This window comes from Macaca mulatta, chromosome 14, assembly GCF_049350105.2.
Source record: "Macaca mulatta isolate MMU2019108-1 chromosome 14, T2T-MMU8v2.0, whole genome shotgun sequence".
Taxonomy (NCBI): domain Eukaryota; kingdom Metazoa; phylum Chordata; class Mammalia; order Primates; family Cercopithecidae; genus Macaca; species Macaca mulatta.
In genome coordinates, this window is record NC_133419.1 from 84,795,303 (window position 1) to 84,823,227 (window position 27,925).

Here is a 27,925-nt window from a genome sequence, read left to right on the forward strand (position 1 = left end):
CAGAATATAAGTTTTACTCTATTGTATAATAACATATATCTATGATAATATTTCATTTTAATGAGTCATCAAAACATTTTATAACGAGCAATACTGGAATACAAAGAAGGCACCCTGCACCTGGTGGTAGTTTTTCGTGGCCTCCAGATGTATATGCACAGGCATCACAAGACCAGTAGTCAAAGAAAATGCAAACTTCACAAGTGAGGAAGATATAAAGATAGCAGGCTCTTGCTTTTTTGTTAAAAACCCAAAGTGACAGTTTCATTCCACTTTACCAGCAATCTGCAAATGTTCTTGCAGTCCCAAGCTGTTGTAATTATCCAGGTCACTTCTGGTGTAGTTCCCTGCTCTGCCTTAAATTGAACATCTCCATAGATTGAGTGTCATATTTATTCCTATACTAATAGAAATTCCATTAATAGACTTGTTCATATTCTTCAGAAGGAAATGGACTAAAAATTGGGGTATTACTAAACAAATGCAAAGCGAGGTTAAGAGGAAAGAAATAGGGAAATGAATCCAGCATGATTGAGGATGATGAGTTATAATGAATGAGGATGATGAGGATTAAGTAATATTTAGAATCCAGAAAGGACAAAACACACTTGGAACACCATGAACTGGGACTGAAAGTCATCACTGATCAAATCCTATTTAGAGCTGACCTCAACATATGATGGTTCAAACTATACATCCAGGGACCAGAGAGGCAGAGTCAGTGGATGTGATGCTGGAGTTCAGGAGACAGAGTTTAAGAATTTATTTGAGGCAAGAAGGATAATTTCCTCATTATCATTTCGTTGTTGCCTAAATTTTCCCTTCTTAAGTATTCATCATTCCATCTATGCAGATTTACTTAGTGAACATACTTAAGACACCACACTTGGCACTGCAGAAAGTAGGAAGAGGAGAAGTGCATAGTCTTGCCCTGCAAGGAATTCATAGTGCCATGTGGAAATAAAAGAAACCTCCCAAATGCTTATAATCCAAAGCAGAAAAAAATGCACAAGAGAAATAGGGACAAAGTCCCATGACAGGCATGAAGAAAGGCAGATGGGATTATGGTTACAAGACCTAAGTTCTCTACTTGTCTTACTGGCCACATGATTTTAAACAAGGTACTTAACCCCACTGATCCTCTAAAATGTAGGTAGTAACAATGGGTCATTTCATGTTGGTATTGTGATGACTGCATACAAAAGTATAGATTAAAGCAGTTGGTAAGAAGTTTCCCTATTCTTATTTTTCCTCAGAGGGGTGTTAATCAGGGTTGAAGTAAGGAGGGAGAAGGCATGCCTTTTAGTTATTAGGCAAAAGGGAAGGCTTGTGGAAGGGGATAGGAGTTAAGTCCTGAAGGATACAACTTCACTTTGAAGACCAGTGTTCTCAGCTGATTTGTTTGTCTTCTCTTCAATTCTGTCCCACCTCTTCTAGTAGCACTGTATCCTATCCCTGTACCACTAGTCACTAACTGACCCCTATCTTAAAGTTCTGTGGTTGTGAGAATAGAAATCCACTTGCACTGGCTTAAGCAAAATTTGGAAGTTGTTGTCAGGCTAAAAGGACAAGAAGCACAGCAAGGCAGGCCGCCTGGTAAACTGGAGCTAAGAACTGGGAGTTTTGGGGGACCCAGAAAGTCACAGTCCAGCCTATCTTACCTCATTTCTCTCAGTCTCTTTCTTTGAGACCACATCGTTTCTCATCTGCTTTTCTTTTTCTATATTTCTTTTTCTTTTTTCTTTTTTTTTTTTTTTGAGAGGGAGTCTCGCTCTGTCGCTCAGGCTGGGATGCAGTGGCCGGATCTCAGCTCACTGTCTACATTTCTTTCAATCTTTCACATCTGTGCACAAACATTCTCTGCTTCTCCATGGATATATCCTCAATTCTAGGCACCATTGTCAACCTGTAGGTCAGGCCACAGGTAGCAGGGATAATTAAGCCAGGTTTCTGAAAATCATTTCTTTCTTAACTTGAGGTTCTCTTCTGAGACTCCAGTGCCTTTGTCTGTGGGCCCGATTTATTTAGTGTTGTTTTTATGATTTACCTGTATAATTCCTGACCTTAAATATGACCCAGCTCTCATCCTGGTTGTTCTGGCCTTGCTTCTTCTGTAATGTTCAAAGTGTCAGATCACAAGTTGGAGAAAGTTAGTAACATATTCTCATTTCATACTGCTCTTTCATGCCTTAGTGCCTTTGTTCCAGTTGTTTTTAACCTCTCACCTCCCTCATCTTGTAAACCCCTATTTCAAAACTGTCTCAAGACTCTTCTCCTTTGTCCAGCCTTCCTTGATTATCTTTCCTTTCCATCCCAAGCAGATGGATCACTCTTTCCTTGCTGCATTTACCATGGTTTGCACATCTTTTAATTGCTGCTCCTAATCACACTGCAATACAGTTATCTTGGTTTTAGTGTTTTCTTCTTACTCTAGTGAGCTGATTAAGAAAATGGGCTCTAAAAAAAAAAAATAATAATAATAAGAAGAAGAAGAAAATGGGCTCTGAGGTTGGATCACTGAGTTCAAGGACCAATCATTCCATTTATTAACTACGTGACTTCATCCCTGTTTTACGCTTTGTAAAATGGAGATGATAGTACCTACATCAGAAGTTGTTGACAGAATTGAGATAATACATGTAAAATGCTTGGAAGAGTGCATGATATGAAATTGGTGCTCAGTAAATATTAACTATTACTTTTTAAACTGCGAGTACCTAGTCCAGGGTGTGGCAAGCAGGATGTGTTCATTGTTTGCTGGATAAATGAATTGTATTTAAAAACTACAGCATATTTGGGAGGATGTTTTATTTCTTTTGTTTGTAGTGACGGAAAATGTATCTACTGTTGCTACACTTTCTGATAATTGATGTGTATCTGTGTATGTATACACGCAATATTGAATTGCAATTGTTAGAAACACTATAAACAACTTGCCTAAGATAGCATTCAAGTATGCAATAGAGATATATGTGTAACTGTTTATTTAAAATCTGTCCCCACCACTAGAAGGTAAATGCTCCCAGGGCAAGATTTGACCGTGTCCTATTTATTATTAGATGTTCCAGGCATATCATAATTTCTGACACATAAAAGGTATTTAATAAGCATTGGCTGAATGGATGAACACATGGAAAAATGGACTGCATTTACACAATTAACAAGTGCCTTTTCTGTTTCCTCCACTTGGAATGTTCTCTTCTTCCATCATCACTGAATGTCAACATTCTGTTTAACCTTCAAACCTAGCTGAGATAGCCTTCCATGAAGCTTGCCCCTTCTCTGAATTCTTGTGGTAATTCATAGACACTTAGGGCACTCTACATTTTGCATATAGTATTACAGTGATTTGCAAATCAATTTGAAAATTCTTGGGGGCAGAATTCCAATCAGGGGTTCTCCTGATTTATACATGTTTACATCTCTCCCAATGCTTAATCAGCTGCATAACCTTCACATTAGGGTCAGAATAAGTTTTTCTGAGATGAATGAATGAATGAATAGTATTGCAACTGCTTTTTGACTGACAGAAGCCCCAAGTCTAGCAGCAAGATGAGCATAAGAATTGTACTTACGACCCACTGATCCCCATATGAATGTTTTTATCAAATCCGGATAAGATTACTAGCAGTATAAGGAAAACCAAATTTGCACATTGCATCAAGAGATATTAGGGCACCATTTGGTAATACTATCTCTCTTACAAAGTGATGATGTCACAAATAAGTTTTAAGTTTACTTTTGGGCACTTGTCCTGTCTAGAATAGTATCTGACACATAGTAGGGGCTCCAGAAAATGTGAGTGAACTGATTGAACTAACAAATGAATAAAAACACAGGCAAGTCTCTATAAAAAGAACTACTAATTATGAGGCTTTTTTAAAATAAGCATATCTACTCATTTGAATAAAATTGCAAACCCTTTGATTTGCCTAATATCCAAAAATACTGACTGCCTAGAAGAATGCCCTTATGCCCCCAATGATGGAACCAACTTAAAATATTTCATGAGACCTTTTTATAATTCATGCATTTAGTAAATATTTAGGAGCTTACATTCTCCAGACACTTAGGCTAAAAGATAAGAAAAGTTCTGTGTTGCTGTTTTGCACTTGTGGCTCTTGGATCCAGCAGATGAACTTGCTTGAGACTCCAGATTTTACTTCCATCTTATTACTCTAGGGCAGGATCTAATATGTGAAATCAAATCCTGAAACTTTGAGAGACTTTGTAGTTTGGTTTCCTTCTTCTCTGAAGACGTTTTGTGCAGCACTATCCAGGTATCAATTGCTTTAAAGTTCCTTTCACCAATATGAATTTTATATGGGAGGTTCCCTGGGGGAAGATTATACAATGACTTGAGATTTTATGTCAGGTTTATTGTTAGTTCACAGAACTACACTGACTGAAAAACCAGTTGTGATCCATAGCTTATGGTGTGTGAGTGAGATGATCCAGACCATCTAGGTGGCTCTGCATTATAATGATGTGTTAGGAATCCACACTCACAGTAGATGCACAGAAGAGCATTTACTTGCTTATGACCTTTTCAGGTCAGTTCTGCTAAGATCAACGACATCAATATGTGACTATACTTTATACACATTGTTCATTTTCAAGTATTTGATTTAAAAGAGAACAAGGTTTATTTTAAAGGAAGCAATTACTTGAGCCCTATATTTGTCATTTATTTAATATAATAGACTCAGCATGATAGGGTATGTATACTTTAGGATTTATTAGGACACTGTAAACAATGAAGTGTATCTAATAATTCCATACAAGTGTAAATACATGTGTGTACCTGAAATATATATCATTGAGTTAAAAAGTGCATAAAGCAGGGAATAAATAGAGTACTTTTTCTGCTGACAAATAAATAAATTGAGGGTGAGTTTATAAAGAGTTATTCTTAACTGATAATATTTTTAATAATGATGATATTTTCTAAAAGAAGCTCTCATGAAATTGTGATGATATAATCATATATTTAATAAAGACTTGGAAGATGCTTGAGATACTGTCAAATTCCCAATATGTTCTGAAAAGATTTAGAGCAGTCAAAAATAAAGCAAACCTGAATGATAATTTGGGCATGATTTTATGCATGTGTGAAGTAGGGAAAACTGGAAACATATACTGGAATCAATGAAAGAGTAGCCCATGAATTATGGGAATTGAATCCAAGGTTATCTGGACCACAGGGATCTATTCCATGTATTAACACATCCCTGCCCCTACCACTATACCACCACAATGCTATAGTCAAGGTTTCTGAGTTTTCTCCAGATGGGCTTTAGTAGAAATAATTCTATGAGATCAGTAAAGACAAAGCTAATAAAGAAAAATGTCAAGCATTAATTGGAAATTGGAGACTCTTGTTGGTTGATTTAGTCATTCCTCATTCCTCACATGCTCAACAAGCACTCTTTATGTGCCAGGCGCTGTGCTAGACACTGGGAATAGATGCACTTCAATATTTAAGGAGTTCAAGACAAGACAACAAGAACACAAACTAATAAATGTTACTTCCTTTCTCCAACTTACTTTCCTATTCACATTTACCCCAAAAGTTACAATATAATTAGAGAGACTGAGAGGAAAACGCTTAAGAATAAAATGTTAGGTGATAAATCAGAGGTGCACACAAGAAATCAAGAAGGGGGAAGATAACCCGGCATGGCCAGGGATGGCTCTGTGAGAAAGGAAATACTTGAGCTTCACAAGGAATATCACACTTTGATAATAACAACAACAGCAACAACAACAACAAAAAAAAAAAAAAAAAGGAAAAGAAGTGTCATAAAGATAAGAGAAGCAAACTATACTTTCTAGATTCTAGTTCAAAGCAGGATCCTTATAACAATATGATTTAGAGAGTTTCCCACTATTAGTTTTTTAGTCTTCTTACAAAAATTATATGAGCTTTATGTCTTTAACAGTCAGGATCAACTTCCTGTGATCCGAGTAAAATATAGTGGTTCAATTAGAAGAGCTTCAAATATAGCCCAGTGTTTGTGACATTTAGGTGATTTCCAAGTTACAGAGAAAAATATGATGGCATCTAACTTGAGTCACTTGAAAATAACGTGAACTTCAAGGAAGATTTATTCCAACTATTGAAAGAAGCATATCTCTTGAGTTCTGTCAGAAATAATGTTTTTCTTGAGAGAGTACCAAATAAATTTTAGCAGAGATTATTTTTTAAGAATCTTCTCTCATAGCTAATTGGTGATCTGAATTCTTCAAAGTAGATCTAATGAAAATAATCGAATATTTTAATATTCTTCTTGGTAGTCCTATTTACCTTATCTCAGCCTATCAAATGTAGCCAGCCTGATTCCTCTGGTTAAATAAATTAAAAGTACAAACATTATTTCTCCAAAATAAAACACAATGACACTGATTCACTAATTCACTTTATATAGCTATACACGACTTCTGTCGGACATTTTTACAAAATCTAAATATTGCATCACTACTTTACTAAAGAAGCAATTATACTTTTCAAGATAACTTTTTTGGTGGGTTTTACCTGGAGTAAAGAATAGCAATTTTGGTTTCTTGATCTATATATCAAACCTAACTGCAAAAGATATTCAAGTAGCTCTGGGGGAACCAATGGGGAAATAAACATTGCAGTTTATTTCAAACATTAATATATGGAATATTAATATTGTTTCCTTTCTTTAGTACATGCCACTATTAGAAACTACTGTCTTCAGTGGGATGAGTTTGAATAGACCACTGTTTATTCTTTCTCACTGATTAATGTTTGGACATATTAAGAATTAGGAATTCATACAGAGAAAAACCATATATTTAGCCTGAACGAGAACTACAGAGAAAATAACCATGGTCGTCAAATGTACAGAATACATACATTTCTCTATAGATACAACAGGAGAAAAAGGAAAAATAAATAAAAGAATCCTTAGGAAAATAAAAGAAAATTTTCCTTACCGGAATAAATGCATGTTGCATAGCTTGTTCACATTGTTTTAAAGAAGCAATAGTATCCCACAAAAGCTGGTAATTCTCAGCCCGAGAAGCACTTGGCCGTTGCATAGCGAAAGCTGGTAACACTCAAACTGAGCTCATAGAACCCAGTTGAAGAGGGAAAAAAAAAAAAAAAAAAAAAAAAAAAAAAAAAAAAAAAAAAAAAAAAAAAAAAACCCTGCAGATCTGTTACATAAACTTCTTAATTAGATCTGCTACACAAACTGCTATCTTAAGACTTAAAAAAAAAGTTAATCAGAACATTTCTTTTGGGGGATAACTGGGCATGACTTGAACAGAGACAGATGTTTTCATTGGGAAGAATTTTCATTCCCACACTTGTGAAAAGCAATCCCATCAGTGTTCTCCTGTCTTCACACGGGTCTGGAGAAACGGCACATACCATAAGTGTGTAGGGGGAAAGAAGTAGGAAGAAGAGAGATGTGAAAAAATATTCCTACCAGAAGATTTGGGTGGCAGGTCATGGAGGCAGAATTTAAGTAGCTTGTGAAAAGTAGTAACATTGAAGGGAGTAGGTTATATACACATGTCTATGTACATATACAGATGTCTGCACTTGTCTGCTGTGTGAGAAATACAACTATATACATGCATACTCACAATGTCATTTAATATGTCCAACTCTCCTCTCAGTTTAGTTAAGAGTTAGATGTGACATATTCTTCACCTACAGAGTATTACTGCCTTAATGGCACTATAAGTTGTTTATCTGGGATTATCTCTAAAGACAAGCCAGAAGGTATCTTAAAATGTAAGAGTAATTAGAAGAACTTTATGTTGCCTATGTATTGAAGAAAAGTCACTTTTATTCCTTAGTCTAGATAAAATTTACATAGATAATAAAAGGAGAATCGTGTCTTTAAATGTTCTCGGGAAATGAGAGTAGGCTGGAATGTGTTAATTCCAAAGAAATATGCGTGTGCACTTTTGACAACAAAAAAGACTCATATAAGCATGAAATAAAATATGAACAGAATTAAGGGACATATTCTCAATTCCCTTCACCAAGGACAGTACCCACACAGGGAGGTGAGGCTCCACCAGTACCTAATGTCTCTGTAGGATTGCTGAGCTAGGAGGTAAGGCATCTTGGAAGGTGATTCTCAGAGCCCTTGGAAGTTCCAAAAGAATCTGTACTCTAAGGACTGGTTCCACAGTCAACAATGGTGATATTTACTCAAGCATTTGAAGAGGTAAGAGGCAAAAGGAGAGAAATTCACAGCATAATAAATTATGCATTTAATTGACCTAGAAAATCCAAGGAAGACCAAACAAGGTACAAATTGTAGAAAACAGTTTGATAACATACACGAAATATTTTCCCTGTATTATTTTTGGAAGAGCAGCATGATTTGGGTTACCTAGTTTTCCTGCATTTGTACCCTGATGATGGTGGATTGGTTCATACTAATGCCCTTGTAGTGTTAAAGTCTCAAAGGCTGACACCAGGGAAGTTTTCCTCTTACCTTCATTAATTTTCAATTTTGAACTGAAGGAATGAAAAGTAGAACTGATCTTTCAAAATCTTTACCTAATTTGTAAATTTTACCTAATTTGTAGGGAAATTGTTTTTCCTTAATACTTCATGAGTACATACCATAAGGCTATTGCCATTAGACAGTTTGTTTTTCAATATCAATTCAACCAATTTCTCTTTTTCTCATTCATGGTGTTCTTCTGTTCAGCTCACACCCACAGTCCCTCCTCTGCCTTCATTCCTGCCCTTATAGTCTCCCATCTGCCCCAACCACATGCTGCTTCTCCATGCATTGTCGACCAGTCAGCCCACAACTTTCAGAAAATATTCCTTCACTAGTAAGTGTTCTGAATTTCTCAGGAAACAACAGGAAAATAAAAAGTTGTCTTTTAAGTTACCTTCCAAAATCCCAGTCAATCCTCTCCGAAATTCTTAAGCAAATGTTTATCATTATTCCAGACCACACTTGCTGGATCTTCTAGGCTTTTCCCACCTCCTGTTTATCAGGTTCCTTTTTCTTTCCTTTAAAGAGCATCTCCTAAAAATTCTCTTCTCTTTAGTTTTTTGGGGAAAAAAAAAGGTAAAGAATTCGTAGTCTTTGTGTGTGGAAACACTGTTTTAAAAAGTGCCCTTTGAATCTTGCATTCATTCATTTATTCATTTATCCAACAAACATATCAGTCATCTCCCATGTGCCATATATATATATATATAATTTTTTTTTTCTTGAGACTAAGTCTCGCTCTGTCTCCCGGGCTGCAGTGCAGTGGTGCAATCTCTGCTCACTGCAAGCTCCGCCTCCCGGGTTCAGGCCATTCTCCTGCCTCAGCCTCCCGAGTAGCTGGGACCTCAGGCTCCCGCCACCACGCCCGGCTAATTGTTTTGTATTTTTAGTAGAGACGTGGTTTCACCATGTTAGCCAGGATGGTCTTGATCCCCTGACCTCGTGATCTGCCTGCGTTGGCCTCCCAAAGTGCTGGGATTACAGGCATGAGCCACTGCGCCTGGCCGTGCTATAATTTTTGATAGTACTTTGGACAAAAGGATACATCAGATGTTGCCTCTACCTTTAAGGAGAATCTAATAGAAGGGATGGCAAATCAGCACAAATAACAAAAAGGCAAGTTTAAAAAAGTGTAAGTGCCATAAAAGAGGTAGCATAAACTATTTAGAAAGCAAAGAAAAAGAAGAGATAATATCCATGGTGGAAATTAGGGCAGCATCATGGAAGACTTAGCACTTTGCTAGAGCTTGTTGTTAGGGTAGTATTTGGTCAGACAGATATAGGGGAAATTCTGAGAAAGGAAAGGTACAGCAAAGGTACAGGGTGGGAAAGGCTTCATTGATTATTGTTTTGGAAGAAACGTGACACCAAGAAAAAAATTGTAAATCAATGACTATCCAGCTTAAAATTCAGATTTAGACCGAATTTGAGCTTATTCTTGATTGAAAACTAATAGCTTGCTATTCTTGATGCTAACCAATATTACTTTTAACCAACTCACAGATAATTCATGTTCATAAATTCAGTGAAAATCTTCTTAAACCTCTTGAGGTGATAAGTTCTATGTGTTTATTCCTCACTGTTTGAAATAGGCACATTGATATATGTTCGGAGGCCCTAGGTGGCTCAATCATTTAGGTTATATTACTGAATTATTACTTTTCATTAAGCATATATTATGTGTTTTGCATTCCTGCCCACTTTCATAAGTTCTAAACTTCTTACTTTCTAAGTTCAAGTGGGTTCCACTATAAATCAAATATTTACCTTATCAAATATTTTACTTAGTTCAATTTGACTCAGTTTAGCAAACATTTATTGAGCTCTACTATGTGCCAGGAACTGTGCTAGAAATAGAGAACACAAAGATAAATGTAATATTATGTCAGTCCTCTGTTTCTTTTCCACTACCACTCAGTGTGCAACTGTCTCTGCCCACAAGTGGAGCATATGTATTTTCTTCCTGTTAGCACAATGCTTGATAAGTAATTGCTACCATTTTTTCCGTTAAACACTCAGTCACTAGGCTACATGTCTATCACATCTAAATATGTCACGATGCTCTAACTTATACTGCAGACCTCAGAATACCTAACGGTACTTTTGTATGGTGGGATTGCCATACATTGAGTGCTTTCTGCTGGTGAATGGTTTAAATGTAACTTCATGACAATTGCACTTCCAGTAAAAATAGAGTAACAGGGCCTGGGTTTTCATTCCCACCTAAAGTGACAACAACAACAACAAAAGTACAAAATATAGGAAAGAATGGGCTTCAAGAATGCACATGAGACAACAAAAAACAATGGATGCAGAGAGAAAAGAAACAAACAAGGTGGGCTCTGATATTCCAGAGAGGAGGAATCCAGTTGTGGTCAGAGGACTTGCTGAGTTGAGAAGACAGAATTGGTTTGCTGGGAAGATCAAGGCAGCAAGGAGAAACAGAAAAATCCACAATTATAACTGGAGATATCAACAGCTTTCTCTAAATAGTTAATAGAACAAAGAGAAAATTTGTAAAGATAGGGAAGACTTGTACAATACTAGGCATCAATTTGAGTTAATAAACCTTTATGGAATATTTTATTCAACAACAGCAAAATATACACATTTTGAAGGGCTCAAATAGTCTTTGCCAAGATAGAACATATTTTGAACTTGAAATCAAATTTTCATAAATTTAAAAAGATTCATGTCATGGGAAATATAATCTCTGGCCATAATAGGATTAAGTTGAAAATCAATAACAGAACAATCTCTGGAAACTCTCAAAATATTAAGAAAATAAATGACACAATTCTAAATAGCTCATTGGTTAAAGAAAAAAAAAGCTAAAAATAAGAATACATTTTGAACTGAATGAACATAAACTACAATATATTGAATTTGTTGGATTCCCTTAAAGCAGTAATTAAGGAAACATACATATCACTACATGCTTATATTTGAAAGAATTTAGTGTCAAATTACTGACTTCAGCTTCCATCTTTCGCAAACAGAAAAAAATATAGCAAATTAAATCCGAAGTATGCAGATGAAAGGAAATAAAAAATATCGGCACAGAGCATAGAGGAAAATCAATGAAAACAAAAGCCAGTTCTTTGAGAATATCAATAAAATTGATAACACTCTAGCAAGACTAGTGAGGAGAAACAAATTATCAAAATCAAGATGGAGGAAGATGACATCCCTGCCAATCCTACAAACACGAAAGAGCTAATAAGGAAATCTTTGTGTACGTATGTATGTATTTATGTATTAATTCTTACAGACAGTGCAATGTTATGATCATGGCTCACTGAAGACTCAAAATCCTGGCTTCAGGAAGTCCTCTGGCCTCAACCTCCTGAGTAGCTGGGACCACACGACTGGCTTTTCTTTTTTTTTTTTCTTTTTTTTTTTTTTTGAGACACGGTCTCACTTTGCTGCCCAGGCTGGTCCTGAACTCCTGGCTTCAAGCAATCCTCCAGCTTCAGTTTCTCAAAGTGCTAGGATTATAAAACATGAGACACTGTACCTGGGTGAGAAAATCTTATAAACAAGTTTTTGCCCCCAAAATTTGATACCTTAGATGAAATGGACAAATTCCTTGAAAGATGCAAACTAATCAAGAAGAAATAAGTACTCTACACAGTCACTTTATAAAATATTAAAGATATTTGTAATTAAAATCATCCCACAAAGAGAATTCCGGGCACAGATGGCTTCACTGATAAATTTCTCTAAATATTTTAAAGAAAGAAATAATAACAATTCTATACAAAATTTTTCAGAGAACTCAAGAGGAACAAATACTTTCCAGATCATTTTTTTCTTGAGGCCAGCATTACCCTAATCCCAAACCAGATGAAGATATTACAAGAAAAGCTAATATCAATAAACTCTCATGAATATAGATGCAAAAATTCTAAAAAAATTTTTTAGCAAATTTAATCCAACAATATATAAAAAAGATAATGCATCATGACCAAGTAAGCTTTACACTGGGAGTACAAAATTGATTTAACATTTACAAATGAACCAATGAAATGTATTGTTTTTTTTTTCCTGAAAATTAAATAATGAATTTATTCATATGTGGAACAGCTCAACGTCAATTATTTTCACAAATTGTAATTATGAGACTATAAACATCATTTTATTTATTTAATTATACTTTAAGATCTGGGTACACGTGCAGAACATGCAGGTTTGTTACATAGATATACATGTGCCATGGTGGATTGCTGTACCCATCAATCCATCACTAAAACACCAAAAGCAATGGCAACAAAAGCCAAAAGAGACCAATGGGATCTAATTAAACTAAAGAGCTTCTGCACAGCAAAAGATACTACCATCAGAGTGAACAGGCAATCTACAGAATGGGAGACAATTTTTGCAATCTATCCATCTGACAAAGGGCTAACATCCAGAACCTACAAAGAATTTAAACCAATTTACAAGAAGAAAACAAACAATCCCATCAAAAAGTGGGTGAAGGATATGAACATACACTTCTCAAAAGAAGACATTTATGCAGCCAACAAACATAGGAAAAAAAGGTCATATCACTGGTCATTAGAGAAACACAAATCTAAACCACAATGAGATACCCTCTCAAGACAGTTAGAATGGTGATATTAAAAAGCCAGGAAACAACAGATGCCAGAAAGAATGTGAAGTAGGAACACTTTTACACTGTTGGTGGGAGTGTAAATTAATTCAACCATTGTGGAAGACAGTGTGGTGATACCTCAAGGATCTAGAACTAGAAATATCATTTGATCCAGCAATCCCATTACTGGGTATACACCCAAAGGATTGTAAGTCATTCTACTATAAAGACACATGCACATGTATGTTTATTGCAGCACTGTTCACAATAACAAAGACTTGGAACCAACCCAAATGTCCATCAGTGATAGATTGAATAAAGAAAATGTGGCACATATACACCATGGAATACTATGCAGCCATATAAAAGGACGAGTTCATGTCCTTTGCAGGGACATGAATGAAACTGGAAACCATCATTCTCAGCAAACTAACACAAGAACAGAAAACCAAGCACCACATGTTCTCACTCATAAGTGGGAGTTGAATAATGAGAACGAATGGACACAGGGAGGGGAACATCACACACTGGGGCCTGTTGGCGGGTGGGGGGCTAGGGGAGGGATAGCATTAGGAGAATTTATTAACTTTTTATAAAGAAACAAAACAAACTAACAACTTACGATTATCTTAGTAGGCAGAGAGATAGCGTTTTACAAAATCCAATATCTATTTCTGGTTTTAACTAAAAACTCTTAGGACAAGACAAGTATGTCCCTTCTCACCACTTATATTCAACATTGTCTGAAAGGTTCCAAACCGTGTAAGAAGGCAAGAAAAATAAATACAGTTTGGAAACAAAGAAATAAAAATGCTTTTATTATACATGACACAATTATGTGTGGAAAATCTCATGAATTCTAAAGAAATGCTAGTAGAATCGTTAGCAAATTTAACAAGGTTGTAGAACACAAGATTAATATTCAAAGATCAATTGTATCTCTACATACTAGCAATAAATACATAGAAATTAAAGTAAAAATAATGCAATTTATGATAAATTTTTGAAATATTAACTACTTAGGGATAAACCTGATTTTTTTCTTTTTTTCTTTTTCTTTTTTTTTTTTTTTTTGAGACAGAGTCACACTCTATCACCCAAGCAACCCTCCCTCCCGGGTTCAAGCAATTCTTGTGCCTCAGCCTCCTGAATAGCTGGAACTATAGGCACACACCATCACACCCAGCTAATTTTTGTACTTTTTGTAGTGACAGGGTTTCGCCATGTTGGCCAGGCTGGCCTCAAACTCCTGACCTCAGGTGGTCTGCCTGCCTCAGACTCCCAAATTTTGCTGGGACTATATAAAACTGATTTTTAAAGTGTGCAAGACATGTACACTGAAAACTACAAAAAGAAAAAAGAAGATGCAATATTGTTAAGTTATCATGCTCTGAAAACTGATTTGTAGAGTCAATGCAATCCCAATCAGAATCTCAGTGGGTGTTTATTTAGAGAAATTAACGAGCATACTCTAAAATCATATAGAAAATCAAAAAATATATAGTAGCCAAAATAACTTAAAAATGAAATTGAAAAAAGAAAACATCTGATTTCTAGAATTGTTATAAAGCTAAAGTAGTCAAGACAGTGTGGCACTGGCATAGAGATAGGCAAATATATCAATGGAACAGAATAGTGACTACCAGGGTTGAACCATACATCTAGAGACAACTGATTTTTAATGAAGGTACAAAGGAAACTTAATGAAGGAAAGATAATATTTTCAATAAATGATGCAGGAACAATTGGTTATCCATATGAGAAACAGCAAACTTTGATTCACACCTCTTGTTACATATTAACTCAAAGTGGATTATATACTTAGATGCAAAACCTAAATAAAGCATCCAAAGGAAAACATGAGAGAAGATCTTTATGACCTTGGGTTAGGTAGAATACAAAAAGCTAAATCTGTAAATGAACAAACTGATAAATCAGACATCATTAAAATTAAATTTTTCTGTGCTTTAAAAAGTTTTGTTAATAAAATAAAAAAGACAAGCTACAGAATGAAAGGAGATATTTACAAATTATACATCTCATAAAGGACTTGTTTCTAAAATAAACAAATAACTCTTAAAATTCAATCATAAAAAAATCCCCCCAAAATGAGCCAAAGATTTGAACAGACCCTTCACTAGTGAAGATACAGGTATCAAATAAGCATCTGAAAAGATAATCAACATCATGAATTGTTAGAGAAATGAAAATTAAAACCCCAGTAATATACTACCACATACCTATTAAATGGTTAATATTTAAAAAGATTGACCATATCAAGTGTTGTTGATGATGTGGAAGACTGGAACTCTCATACGCTGCTGGTGAGAATATAAAAAATGGTTCAACCCCTTTGGAAACAGGTCAGTATTTTTTTCTTAAGTTAAACATGTACCTACCCTGGGATTTAATGATTCTACTCCTAGGCATTTACTGAGGATAAATAAAAGCACATGTCTATTTAAAGACTTTTATACAAATATTCATAGCAGCTTTATTTGTAATAGCCAAAAGCTTGAAATAACATCAACAGATGAACAGATTAAACAATTGTGATATTTGCATGCAACAGAATAGTGTTCAGCAATAAAAAAGAATGAACTATTGATACATGCAAAAACATGGATTAATCTTTAAAAAATCATGTTGAGTGAAAGAGGACAAACAAAAAGAGTACATACTATATGATCTCACTTATATAAAATTCTAGAAGATGCAATTTAATATATAAAGACAGAAAGGAGAGTAATAGTTGACTGGGAATGGGGAGGTAGAGCAGGTAGGGTAAGGTAGTTGGAGGGAGGGATTACAAAAGTCTGGAGGGATTACAAAAAGGCATGAAGAAATTTGCAGAGGATGATGGATATGCTTATTATCTTGAATTGATGGTTTCATATGTGAAAACTCATCAAACTGTACCTCATTGAAGCTATTTACATTTTTTTTAAGTTTCTAGAGAAACCATCAGAAAGTCTCATACTCCTGGGGCTTATCATAAGTGATAAGCACTCATCATTTAATGCTGTAATCTTGCAGTTCAATCTGTTGCCTTGGAGAGGGGTTGGGGAAGATAAAAAAGCTTAGAAAGCAATGACCTTCCAGCAGGAAGGGAAGCAGAGGACAGGGATAAGTTTAAGCAGAAGAAAAGACCAAGACTTTAACATCCAGGACCTTACTTCTAGTTATGGTTCTTGCTTTAATTTAGCTGTAAGATCTTGGTTCAGTCATTTTGCTTTGACATACTTCAGTGACTCAATTTCAAAATGAAAGGATTAGATGCAACCATTTTTCAAGTTCTTTCAGAGCCATAATTCAATGATCTATAAATATATTTTAATCATCAACAATCCCATTTTCCTCACAACTCAGCACTTATAGGTATGGCCTTAAATTTAGCAGAACTACTTCATATAATTTTGAAGTATGTACTGTCATATATGCTGGTAATTTCTCTCCTGTAATAGAGTAAACTCTCTGGAGGGTGAGGTCCTCTATCCTAAAATTTCTAGTTTTCCCATAGTATTTAATGTTCAGAGCCTACACCATTGTAATATTGACATTATCATTGACAGTAAAATTATAACAATTCATATCTATCATTTTACTGCTTAAAAAGCTACTTTCCCACATGGCATCCCCATGAAGGTCTTATTCGTAATACACAGATAGAGAAATAGGTTCACAGAGGCTAAAGTAACTGGCTTAACCACTAACTAGCCTTGTGACCATGGCCAAGTTCCACAGTGTCTGTAAAACAGAGCCTGTGAGGTAACAGTACTTATCTCATAGGACTGTTGAGGATTAAATGAGTTAATATTGATAAAACTTTAGAGCAGAGCCTGGCACATAGTAAGCACTATTATTAGTGTTTATGAAATTAATTTAAACTTATTGATTTATTTAACAAGTAAGAATTAATAGATCTAAGATTAGATTCACATCTTTTGGTTCTTAGTCCAATATACATTTGACCAATGATCAGTAATTATATAAGATAATTGTAGATTCACCTTTCCTAACCACCATTACACCCTAGTCTAAAGGATGTAACCTCCTAGTTTTCTTCCTCCCTGAACCCTATTTGCTTCCTTTTCCTTCATAGTATTTACTTTTAAATTTTCTTCCTCCTCCACTAAATTGTAAGCTCAGAGAGCAGAAGCCAATGTACAGCCAGCTCCAGCACAGTACCTAGAATATAGGACTCTTTCAGGGTTTGCTTGATATTATTACTATTAATGGGGGCTAAAATAGATAAAAACTAATTAAAATTTCAAAAATATATGTTAGTATATTTACCAGGATTTTCTGTATTTACAAACATCTATGGTGAATTCAGCCATGACTCAAAACAAAAACAAAAACAAAACAAAACAACAACAAAAAACGGGCCAAGTGCAGTGGCTCACACCTGTAATCCCAGCACTTTGGGAGGTCGAGGCAGATGGATTACCTGAGGTCCGAGACCAGCCTGACCAATGTGGAGAAACCTGGTCTCTACTAAAAATAACAAAATTAGTCTGGCGTGGTGGTGCATGCTTGTAATCCCAGCTACCCCAGAGGTTGAGGCAGGAGAATCACTGGAACCCAGGAGGCAGAGGTTGCTGTGAGCCAAGATTGCACCATTGAACTCCAGCCTGGGCAACAAGAGTGCAACTGTCTAAAAAAAAAAATAAATCAATCCTGGCATCTGATCCATTTTTTCCTATTTGAGAGAGTGACACCTTGATGGGCAAGACTCACATGACTGTGCCATGGCAAAATGGCAAATGCCATATTTTATAGGGGGAATTATATGACCTGTGGTGTACTGAAGTCCATATAATATAAAATTGTGCTACATATTCAATCATTCAGTCATGCCTCAAACCTGCTTAAGAGATGCAAGCCATCGTATTACAGTGGCATTCTGCACACACTGCAGTCTCTGGAATAATATGCGCAGTACTGTAAGGGAGAGAAAGCAAGCGACCTGAGAGAAGCTGACTGAAGTAGGTAGGACCCTAGGTCTTGTTTGAACACAGTTCTGCAGAATGCTAGATCACAGCATGTTAAACTTCAGACCAGAGTCAAGCCAGGGCTAACTTGGATAGAACCGTGAGGCAGATGAAGTGTGTCTTCACCATCTTCTTTCCTGTCAAGAGCCCTCAGCCATTCTCCACTGGACTTTCTTGGCAGAAGGAAAGCTACTTGAACTCAATTGTAGGGCAGTATTAAGAATTTAATATGCCTCTCGCCCTACTTGCTTTCTTGACTCTTTTTGAGGCCAGGTGTTAATCATATTCATCAGTTTGTTCTCAGCCTCTAGTGCATTGCCTGGCATATAACAAAGGGCACCAAAGGTTTCTTAAATAAATAGATGGACGTAAAAAATGTTTCACTTGATGCTGATGAAAGGAATTCTTTATATTTGCAGAGCATGTTTTGATTGACAAAACACATTTACAACTAAGACTTCTCTGTTACTTTTCACCTCCCTATTTACACATGTAAACGTTATTATGTCAGTGGCTCCCTTGTTTATTTTTGGCTCAGATTTCTCTCCTAAATTGAATATCCTGTTGCTTGCTGGTCATCTCTGCTCAGGTATCTCACAGATCTCTCAGATTTAACAGCTCCGAAAGCTGAGCTTTCATCTTCCTTCTTCCCTCCTCAAATCTGCTTCTCTTTCAACTTTCTCATCCAGTAAATCCCAGCTCTGCCCACTCCATTTCTCAAGTCAAATCTCAGGAGCATTCACATCCACTTCGTCAAGACCCTCTGATGGAATAATTTGGTCCTGTCTGTCACCAGGGTCAGCTTGTGCCATCTCCCCCTTCTCTGTGACCTAGCCCCACAGGCCCTCTTCCATTATTTAGGATATAATAAATCCCATTCTCATGTTGGTTCCTATGCAAATGCCAATTCTTCTGCCTCAAATCTTCTCCCACCTGTTCTCCAGAATTCTCTCCCACTTATCATTTAAATCTTAGCTTTGTGCATTGTAGGAGGCTTACCAGATCCCTGTCCTCTATTTGCTAAATGCCAGTAATCCTTCCTTCCCCCAGATGTGAAAACTAAATAGGTCTCCAGACATGACCTATGGCCCCCCAAGGGAAACAAAACTATGCCAGTTGAGCACTACTGCCCTATACCTTACTCAGGACATCCTGTTATAGTTTTTCATGGAACCCAGTCTGTAAGCCTCTTTTGTGACTTTTGTGTGATGTTTACATTACATACCTGAATTACTTCATTATGGATGAAAACTAGTTCTTCTGTTTACAATGTATCATCTATATATAGTGTCCAGCATGAGTAGGTACTCAATAAATATTCGTTGGATAAATGAATGAATTTCATTCTCATACAAACCCTATGGAATATGCACAGCCAGAATTAGCAACCCTATTTCTAAATTGAGGTAGAAGATACACTGAATGGTTCAATGAGAGGCCCCTGAATCACATCATCAATAAATGGTAGACCAAGGAATCCATTAACCTAGGCTTTATCACTCTCAATTCCTCTTACCAGCATGTATCCTTTTACTGCCATTCCCATGTTTTTAACCTTCTCAGATTACTTCATCTGCTTTCTCTTCCAAGTGCTTTATTATGTGTTGTCCTTGTAGTCCACAGTAATATACACCTAGCTCTAAATCAAGGGCTGAAAAGCTCAGATATTACAGTGGCTTCCAGTGATGCTCCACTCTGCTGCTTTTAAAAACTCACAGCATATTAAATATAAGAGAGGTGGTTAGGGCTTCTCATGTTGCAATAGGAGTGCAAGGGGGTAAAAAAAGTCAATAGTTCTCTTGAGTAAATTTGCTTTTATCATACACTTAGCTCAGCCTTGTGGTCTACTCTAGTAAACAGACTGAAGAAAACTAATCACAGGACAGGTTAAGATACTCTGATCTTAATGAAGCCATTGCAATATTGCTAACCAGAATATGGAATAACTTTTAAAGATGCCTGGCTAAAATTATCCTTTATTTTCATGCTGCTTAAGTATGGCCAAGCAGAAAAATCTCAACTGAAAATGAAAATTCTCTTAAATGGTACTTACAGCATGCTAATGTACTTCTATGTTCCAAGGTTTTGAATAACAAGATCTATATGGCATGCTTAATTTTTTCCCTCAAATAAACTGTTTTTGAATAGCCTAAGGGCCACAATGGTCAACAAGTGTCTGAGTGAGGACAGGGCATGCTGTTGAGAGGTAAATTTGACTCAGAGATGTCCCTGAGCCATGGAGAGGAGCTGTGTTGGTGGGCTTTGTAATGTCAGAATCCCTTTAGTGTTACCAAAGGGTTGACGCCTAAGCTTTCCTATCTCTCTGCAGAGGCAGACAGGAGAGTTAAGAGTACAAGATCTGGAGGCCAACTTTCCAGGTCAGAATCCTAGTTTCAATGTTTTTTAAATGTCTGATCTTGATCAGATTACTCTAGACTTTGGGCCTCAGTTTCCTCATATGTAAAGTGGGTTTGATAATGGTGTTTATGTCATATAATTGTTGTGGGAGATTAAATGAGTCGATTCATGCATCCAGCATAAAATAAGTACCAAATAATAATTGCTACCTATTATCTGTCTTCTTTATATATACATACTTCTATTTCTGTGTACATAAAAGTATTTGGTGTTTTATTAAGCTCTGTCCATATCCCAGATTTTATCATCTCACTAACTCACAAGCACCTTTAGGGCCTAACCACCAATGCATTTGAATCATCATAAAAGTACCACATTTGATTCTTACAACAATCCTATGAGGTTGGGATGGTTATATCCATTTTACAGATACAAAACTGAGATCTAGACTAGTTGGACTGTGCCTGTGATTATGCAATTAGATAGTGTTGGGGGGCCAGGGCTAAAGCTTTGGACATCTTAGGAATAATCTTATTCTCTTTTCAAACCATAGAATTTTCACAGACTCAGTACTTGTCTTAACACTTTTAGGATATTAAAATGACTTCAGAGTAAAGCTCCCTGGGAATCTGTTCTCCTTATTCCCTGCTTTAATCAATGTATCTTCACTGGGTAGCAGCTGCATGTTTTAGTCAGTGTTGCATAAGTCTCTGTTTCTATCTCTTTCTTTCTTTACCTGTCCCTCCCTCCATCTCTCTTTCCTCCTTTTTTCTCTCTTCCTTACTTCAACTCCTCTCCTTAGCTCCCTCCATATTTTTCTCTCTCTTAGACACACACACACACACAACACACACACACACACACACACACAAATACTTTATTCGTCTATTTCATATAGGAGGAGAAGGTGTCATTAATAATGACTTTGAGGTTTCCACCAACTGTAATGAGACAACTGTGATCAGGTGAGAGCCAATAGGTGAACTTGGATTACTAGTGCAGGCAAGGGTCATGCATTAAATAAAAAAGCAAAGAAATAGAGTTTGGATTAAAAAAATAGTATGGAAAGGGAAGAGAGACAGTCCCTGATTCTAGCAAAACTTGTAGGAAATGGAACAATGATAATTAATTAAAAATACTTCTGAGGGAAAGTAGATGAGTCTGTCTAGCTAACCATTTCACTAAATTGATATCATATGATATTGCATAATTAACAATCCATTAATTATTTACAATGTACATTTGGAAAATTTAGTTAATATCACCAAGCTTTAGTTTTTTCTCTCATAAATTGTGAATAATAATTAATAACAATATTAATCTCCTAGTATTATTGTAAGGATTAAATGAATACTTACACTTAAATATTTCTTAGAGTATAAGAAAGTACTAAATAAAGATTAATAAATACATGTTAGCTACTGTCAATAGCATTATTATTTTATTAATGCTATCAGGAAGGGAAAATTATAGAAGGCCTCCAAGATGAGGGTGAAAACAGATTCCTATTTGATACTTTGGGCAATAAGAAGCTATGAAGAATACTTATGACTGAAAAGATATTTTGCAGTTATTTGTTAAAAGACTTAAGAGGTAAGTATTTAGATTCAGGGAGTTCAGCTAGAATTTATTTGCAAGAACCAGGTAGTTCTAAGATAGAATAAGATGTGTAACTAAATCTCAGAGTCATTAAAAGCATTGATCTCCAGTGCTCATGAGATCTAGGTCTATTCACCCCCAAATGAAATTGCATAGAGAATGTTAATGTATCAATAGAAAAATCCCTAAATGAAAGTAAATAAAACATTTGAAATTATACTATGAAGTCAAGACAGTGATATGTAAACTCATCCAAAGCTGAAAGGCCAGCACCACAGTCACAGATAATGGATTCCACCAAAATAGGTCTTGGAAACTTTGTTTCACTGAACTATGTTGACATAATTAAAAGTCAGTTAACGTAGGGATCACAAACATTTATAGTAGGGAGAAGCTTTTGTGATATTTACTTTTATAATGAACTGAGACTTAAATATTGCTCATGCACAGAAATATGTTTTGTGAACTTTGCAAGGATTCTTTTGTCATCAGTAATATCTTCATAAAAAAGTCAAAAAGGAAGGCCCTTAATCATGTCATATTCTTTTGGAGTCCTTTACTCAGCAATAATTTCATTTAAAACATTTCAGTGAACACTAATTGAACAGAAACTGTCAACTTCCCTTTTGTAATGAAAGGAAAACTGCCGTGATGAAGAGTTTCTAATCATTATATCTAATTAAAAAGTTAATCCTTAAGTTTCTCATGTTTAAGTTCTTTCAAATGTAACAAAAGAATTTCTCTTTCAAAAATGGGAAACAAAGCACAGTCATTAACAAACAATGCTTCTGTGGTAAAGCCACAAACTTGGAATTAAAACATATTGGCCCAAGCTTTTGTGAGGAAATTAGAAAAATTACAAGAATCAGCCAAACCTTGGCCTTCGTTGACCTATGTTTTTTAATACAGAAAAACTTCATTGTAGCACTGACAGTGGGGGATCAAAAAAAAATTGCAATTTAAGCCTTTGAACTACAGAGCGAAAAATGGCCTCTGTATCTCAGCTCATGGGGGAAATGAGACATGACTCACTCGCTAGTATGAGTAAAGGTAATTCTTTTAGGTCTAGAGATGGGTCTAGAGATAGGGCTAGAAGCAAGTTCTTCTAAATAAGTGAGCCTTTACCCCAATATTCTGATTCATGGGAAAACCTTTAAAGCCACAGTCTAACCTCCTGAAGCCCAGTAGAGAAAGAGAGGATTCCTAGGCAAATATGGGAGATGATCCACCCAGGCATGACTGTCTCACTCTGTTCGTAAACAAGACAGAGTGGGAGAGATAGTTCTGAAAGACTAAATGCAAACTGCAAGATGATGACCAGATTGCTTTGACTATCTCTACTTCCAGCCTATGCGTGCAAAGTATTTCAGGATATCGTGTGATGATCAGAGAAAGAAACCTTGTTTGAAAGTGCCATTTTCTGGATGGTCAGACCCCCCAAAGTAGTAACCAGATCCATAATATAGTAAAGCATTACATAAGGGGCTTGCATATTTCATTAACAAAGACCAACAAGATCACTCCCAACAACTAAGTTTGCTCATTCTGATATTACCCAATGTAGCTTCTAGCCTATTACAAAGCAGTCCTAGGTAAAGGCTGAGTATCTATAGTGCTGGAATAAGTAAATATTATTAGACGTCAACTCAGATCATGGTCTTCACTGAGCAAAGGAGACAACATTTCTAATGGAATATAACCTTACTTCATTCTATATTATTGCTTCTCAGGGACAGGATGGATAGAAGATTGAGCAAAAGTTTTTGTAAAATAATTTTTTCATATAGGCACCTTTTAGATTTCATTGACATCCTCTGCTTTCTGCCTTTGCTTTACAAGTTTTTCCAAGAGGCATACATGCTATAATGAAAAGAAGTGAGAAATGTGAAATCCTGGCTGTGTTGCTTATGAGGTGTGTATGACCAAAAGAAAGCCTCTTGGTTTTTCTGAGCCTTTATTTGCTCTACTGTGAAACAGGGATAATAATCCCTGTTATCACAGGGTTCTTCTGAGACTCCAATAAAAAATGTGAAAACATTTTTGGAAACACAGAAATGAGTTTTGTGTGTGAGGGAAAATGATTTCACATAGATGGAATATTCACCAAGTACCAGGTACAGCACAAAATTCTTCATGTACTAGGTCTTTTAATAAAGTAACCCTGTGATACAGGCATTGTACCCGTCTAAGAGGTGAGAGAAGGAAGCAGTAGAGATACTGAGTAACATAACTAGGGTATTAAAGCTTGATATTTGTAGAGATAGAATTAAATTCAATTTTGTCTGTCTCCAAAGACAGTGGTCAGTTCCCAGAAAGTGGAAACTGTTCTTTTGGTAGTACATTGTTTTAAAAAGCAAGGTTTTAATGTGGGTCATCCAAGGTTTGAATTCTAATGCTAAACTCACTCAGTGTTGCTATGAGTAAGTTGCTTAAACTCTCTCTGAAGTTTTATTATCTCATCTAAAAATGGGGAAGAAAAGTAACTAAGCCATATATTTTTGTGAAGATTTCTAGAAAAAAAATGCACATCTAGCAATTAAAAGGGTTCTTTGGTGGCATATATTATACATTCAATACATGTTAGCTACTACGGTTTCAAAATTAGTACTTTTTAAATTTGTTAGTAACCAGTTCAGTAAATTATCTAGGAATCTCATAATTTTTTTAAATAATTTACCCTGTGTATTATAAAGATGAGGCAATTTTTATTACATACAACTGGCCATTGACCAAAACAATTAAAGGCTAGCTAAGTGAGCTTAGATATATAAAATAAATAAATCCAATCAGGTACAAGGTGAGAAGTTAATGGTTAAAATAAAACAGAATTAATAAGGTTAGGTAGACAAGAAAGAATATTGCCAAATTAGACTACATGGGCAATGCGCAAATCCTAACTAACTCAACTGACAGCACCCTACCTTTTGGGTTGTCATTAATGAGTAGTATAATTTACATTATGTATTATAAACAATATGGAACATATAGTCCCTCAATGAAAATATGAAAAAGTCAGTATTGAAGTCCTAATCTCTAAATTTGTATTCTCCCTTATCTATTTTATATAAGCTCATTAAATAAAGTGAAAACTCATTAGAGCATGAGTTTTTCTCCTCATGCAATGACCTTTATCTCCGTTTGATTTACATGCAGAAAAACAAAAGTAATTTCAGCTGACAGATGACCCAAAGATCAGAGAGGCACAAGGGTTCATGTAAAAACAACAAATCAATTTGCTATTAAATATTGGGAGCACAAATAATTAGCTAGTTAGGCAAAGTTTTTCTATAAACCTATTTCTTCATCTGTAAAATGGAACTAATACCTTCAGTCTCACACAGTTGTTGTGTGGGTTAGATAACTTAATATGAATAAATTTCCAGCCCAGCTCGTGTCATTTAGTAGGCAATCATCAAAGTAGGTTATCTTAGTTTATTTTAGGTATTTTGGAAAACATCCCCTCTATTTATCAAATGCTTACAGGTTCTAAACTTTGTCTTAGGTATTGGTGACACGTAATATGGCCTTGCCTTTAAGGATTTCACAGACTATAATAGCTAATCATTTCACTAAATTGACATCATGATGGAATGACTATAGAGTATGATGAAAAATAACGTGGCCATATTGGTTGGAAGTCTAGGGCAGGCGGGGAAAAAGGAGACCAAGGAAAGCTACAGACAAAAAGAAATGTCACTGAAGCTGGATGTGCAGGGGCGGCAGGAATTTGGCAAAAAGAGAAGAGAGGAAATGATTTTCCAGGCTCAGAGTAACGACATATGTGGTAAGTTATTCTCACCTCATGCCTATAGTTACAAGTGGAGAGACTTCTCCAGGCTAATTCTCTGGACCTCTCCCCATTCCCAGAAGATGGGAGTTTCATGCTAGGTAAGTTTGAAAAATGGGACTAGGAAAGCTCAGCTCACCCCTGCCTCTTGGGAGTCAGCCTGCCTGCTAGAGCCTAGCATTCTCTTTTCACTATAAGATAAGCTTAGTTAGGAGAAGCTATGCCTCTGCAAGAGAAACTGATAATTTGAAGGGTAAATTGAGTTCAGGGGGATGTTAGCAAGCCCTTTGGCTGCCTACTATAGCCAATTCTTCCAAGTTAGCTTTTTATCAGTAATAGTTCTGATTTTTATAATCTCTATCAGAATCTGGAAACTATATCTTATCTGGTTTTGACCTTAAGATAAAAAAGACTCTATTAAGCATTGTCAAACTTGATAGCGAATAAATGTTTAAATGCAAGAAATTACATAGTATATCCAAAAGGTGGTACTTCTTATTTTTCAGAAGAATAAAGTACTTGGGAAGTGCGGAGGGAAATAAACTAGGTGTAAAGGCAGGGAGGTCCAATCTTTGGTTTCCCTGGGCCACATTGGAAGAAGAATTATTATCTTGGGCCACACATAAAATACACTAAAACTAACAATAGCTAATGAGCTAAAAAAAAAAAAAAAAAAAAAAAAAAAAAAAAAGAAAGAAAGAAAAAAATAAAGAAAAAAAAAACTTGCCAAACACCTCATAATGTTTCCAGAAACTTTACAAATTTGTGTTGTGCCAACAGGCTACAGGCTGTAGGTTGGACAAACTTGCTTTAAGGTTTAAAGTTGGTCAGTGAGTAGATTATAGCAGTTTCTCTGTCACACTAAGGAATTTGGACTGCATCTGAAAGCTTTGTGGAGCCACTGAAGTATCTTAAGCAGAATGACAAGGCAGTGTGTGTGTGTGGGGGTCGGGTGCAGGGGGTGGGTGGGTGTTGGGAATATTCTGGCAGCTTTAGGTGGATAGATTTTGTGGTACATTGGAGGCAAAAAGCCAGTTAAAAGGTGGTTCTAATAGGCCAGGCAAGATTTTTGAAAGTAGATTTAGTTATTGATTCACTTTTTATCTCAATTTTTTTTAGATTCCATGAAACATAAGACAAACGATCATCACACCTTACTTTTCAATCATAATTTAAAGATATCATAGGCCGGACGCGGTGGCTCACACCTGTAATCCCAGCACTTTGGGAGGCCAAGGTGGATGGATCGTCTGAGCTCAGGAGTTCGAGACCAGCCTGGCCAACATGGTGAAACCCCATCTCTACTAAAAATACAAAAATTAGCTGTACGTGGTGGCAGGCACCTGTAATATCAGCTACTCGGGAGGCTGAGGCAGGAGAATTGCTGGAACCTGGGAGGCAGAGGTTGCAGTGAGTCAAGATCACGCCATTGCACTCCAGCTTGGGTGACAGCAGTGAGACTGTCTCAAAAAATAGATAAATAAAAATGAAGATATCATAAAGGCTCAGATGGGTAAAAACTTCATATAATGAGAGTTCCAATAAGAATGATTCTCTTAAACTAAGCCATTGCTGAAGTGAAGAGATGATTATATGGACAATCTAGAACTCATAAGAAATAATCACACTTAATTTAAAAAACATTGCCTAAAAGGCAAGTTAAATTTCCCCAATTATGCAATAACTAGATGTTCTGCAGAAAAAAAGCAAAATGGGGACATGAACTTCCTGTCTAATGCCACCTTTTCTTCCCTCCTTGGACCACGTATCGCCACCACCAGAAAAAGAATCTGCATGTAATAGCAGCCATATAACAGACTAGGGTATAAATGTTCATGAAAGATAATACAGTACACGATTCACCTAGTAATGTAACACTGTAACACAATGGGAGGCAAGTTCTAGAAGACATGGAGCAAGACTGGAAATTGCAGCTGTTGGCCTAACTCTCCATATTCTAACCTAGGTCCTTCTTGCTAAACAAGCACTCTGTTTTTAATTTATTGAGTTGTATGAGTTTATTATCTTAAAGTTATTAAGTAATATCTTAAAGTTATTATGCATAAGTAAAAATGGGGAAATTGAGCTA

The 27,925-nt window shown here is 36.0% G+C and overlaps 1 protein-coding gene across 13 annotated transcripts in view; it reads right to left on the reverse strand.

Annotated features, from left to right (window-relative positions):
* DLG2 (discs large MAGUK scaffold protein 2) overlaps positions 1 to 27,925 on the reverse strand; it is a 2,228,225-nt gene that overhangs the window by 802,718 nt on the left and 1,397,582 nt on the right. For 3 of the 13 annotated variants that reach the window (XM_015115428.3, XM_015115425.3, XM_077964113.1), the window contains exon 1: positions 6,964 to 7,093. The exons of the other annotated variants lie outside the window; for them this stretch is intronic. In XM_015115428.3, the coding sequence (XP_014970914.1) occupies positions 6,964 to 7,068 (105 nt within the window). In that variant the 5' untranslated portion in view covers positions 7,069 to 7,093. Of the gene's footprint in view, positions 1 to 6,963; positions 7,094 to 27,925 lie in introns of those variants that run through there. 13 annotated transcript variants of the gene reach the window in all.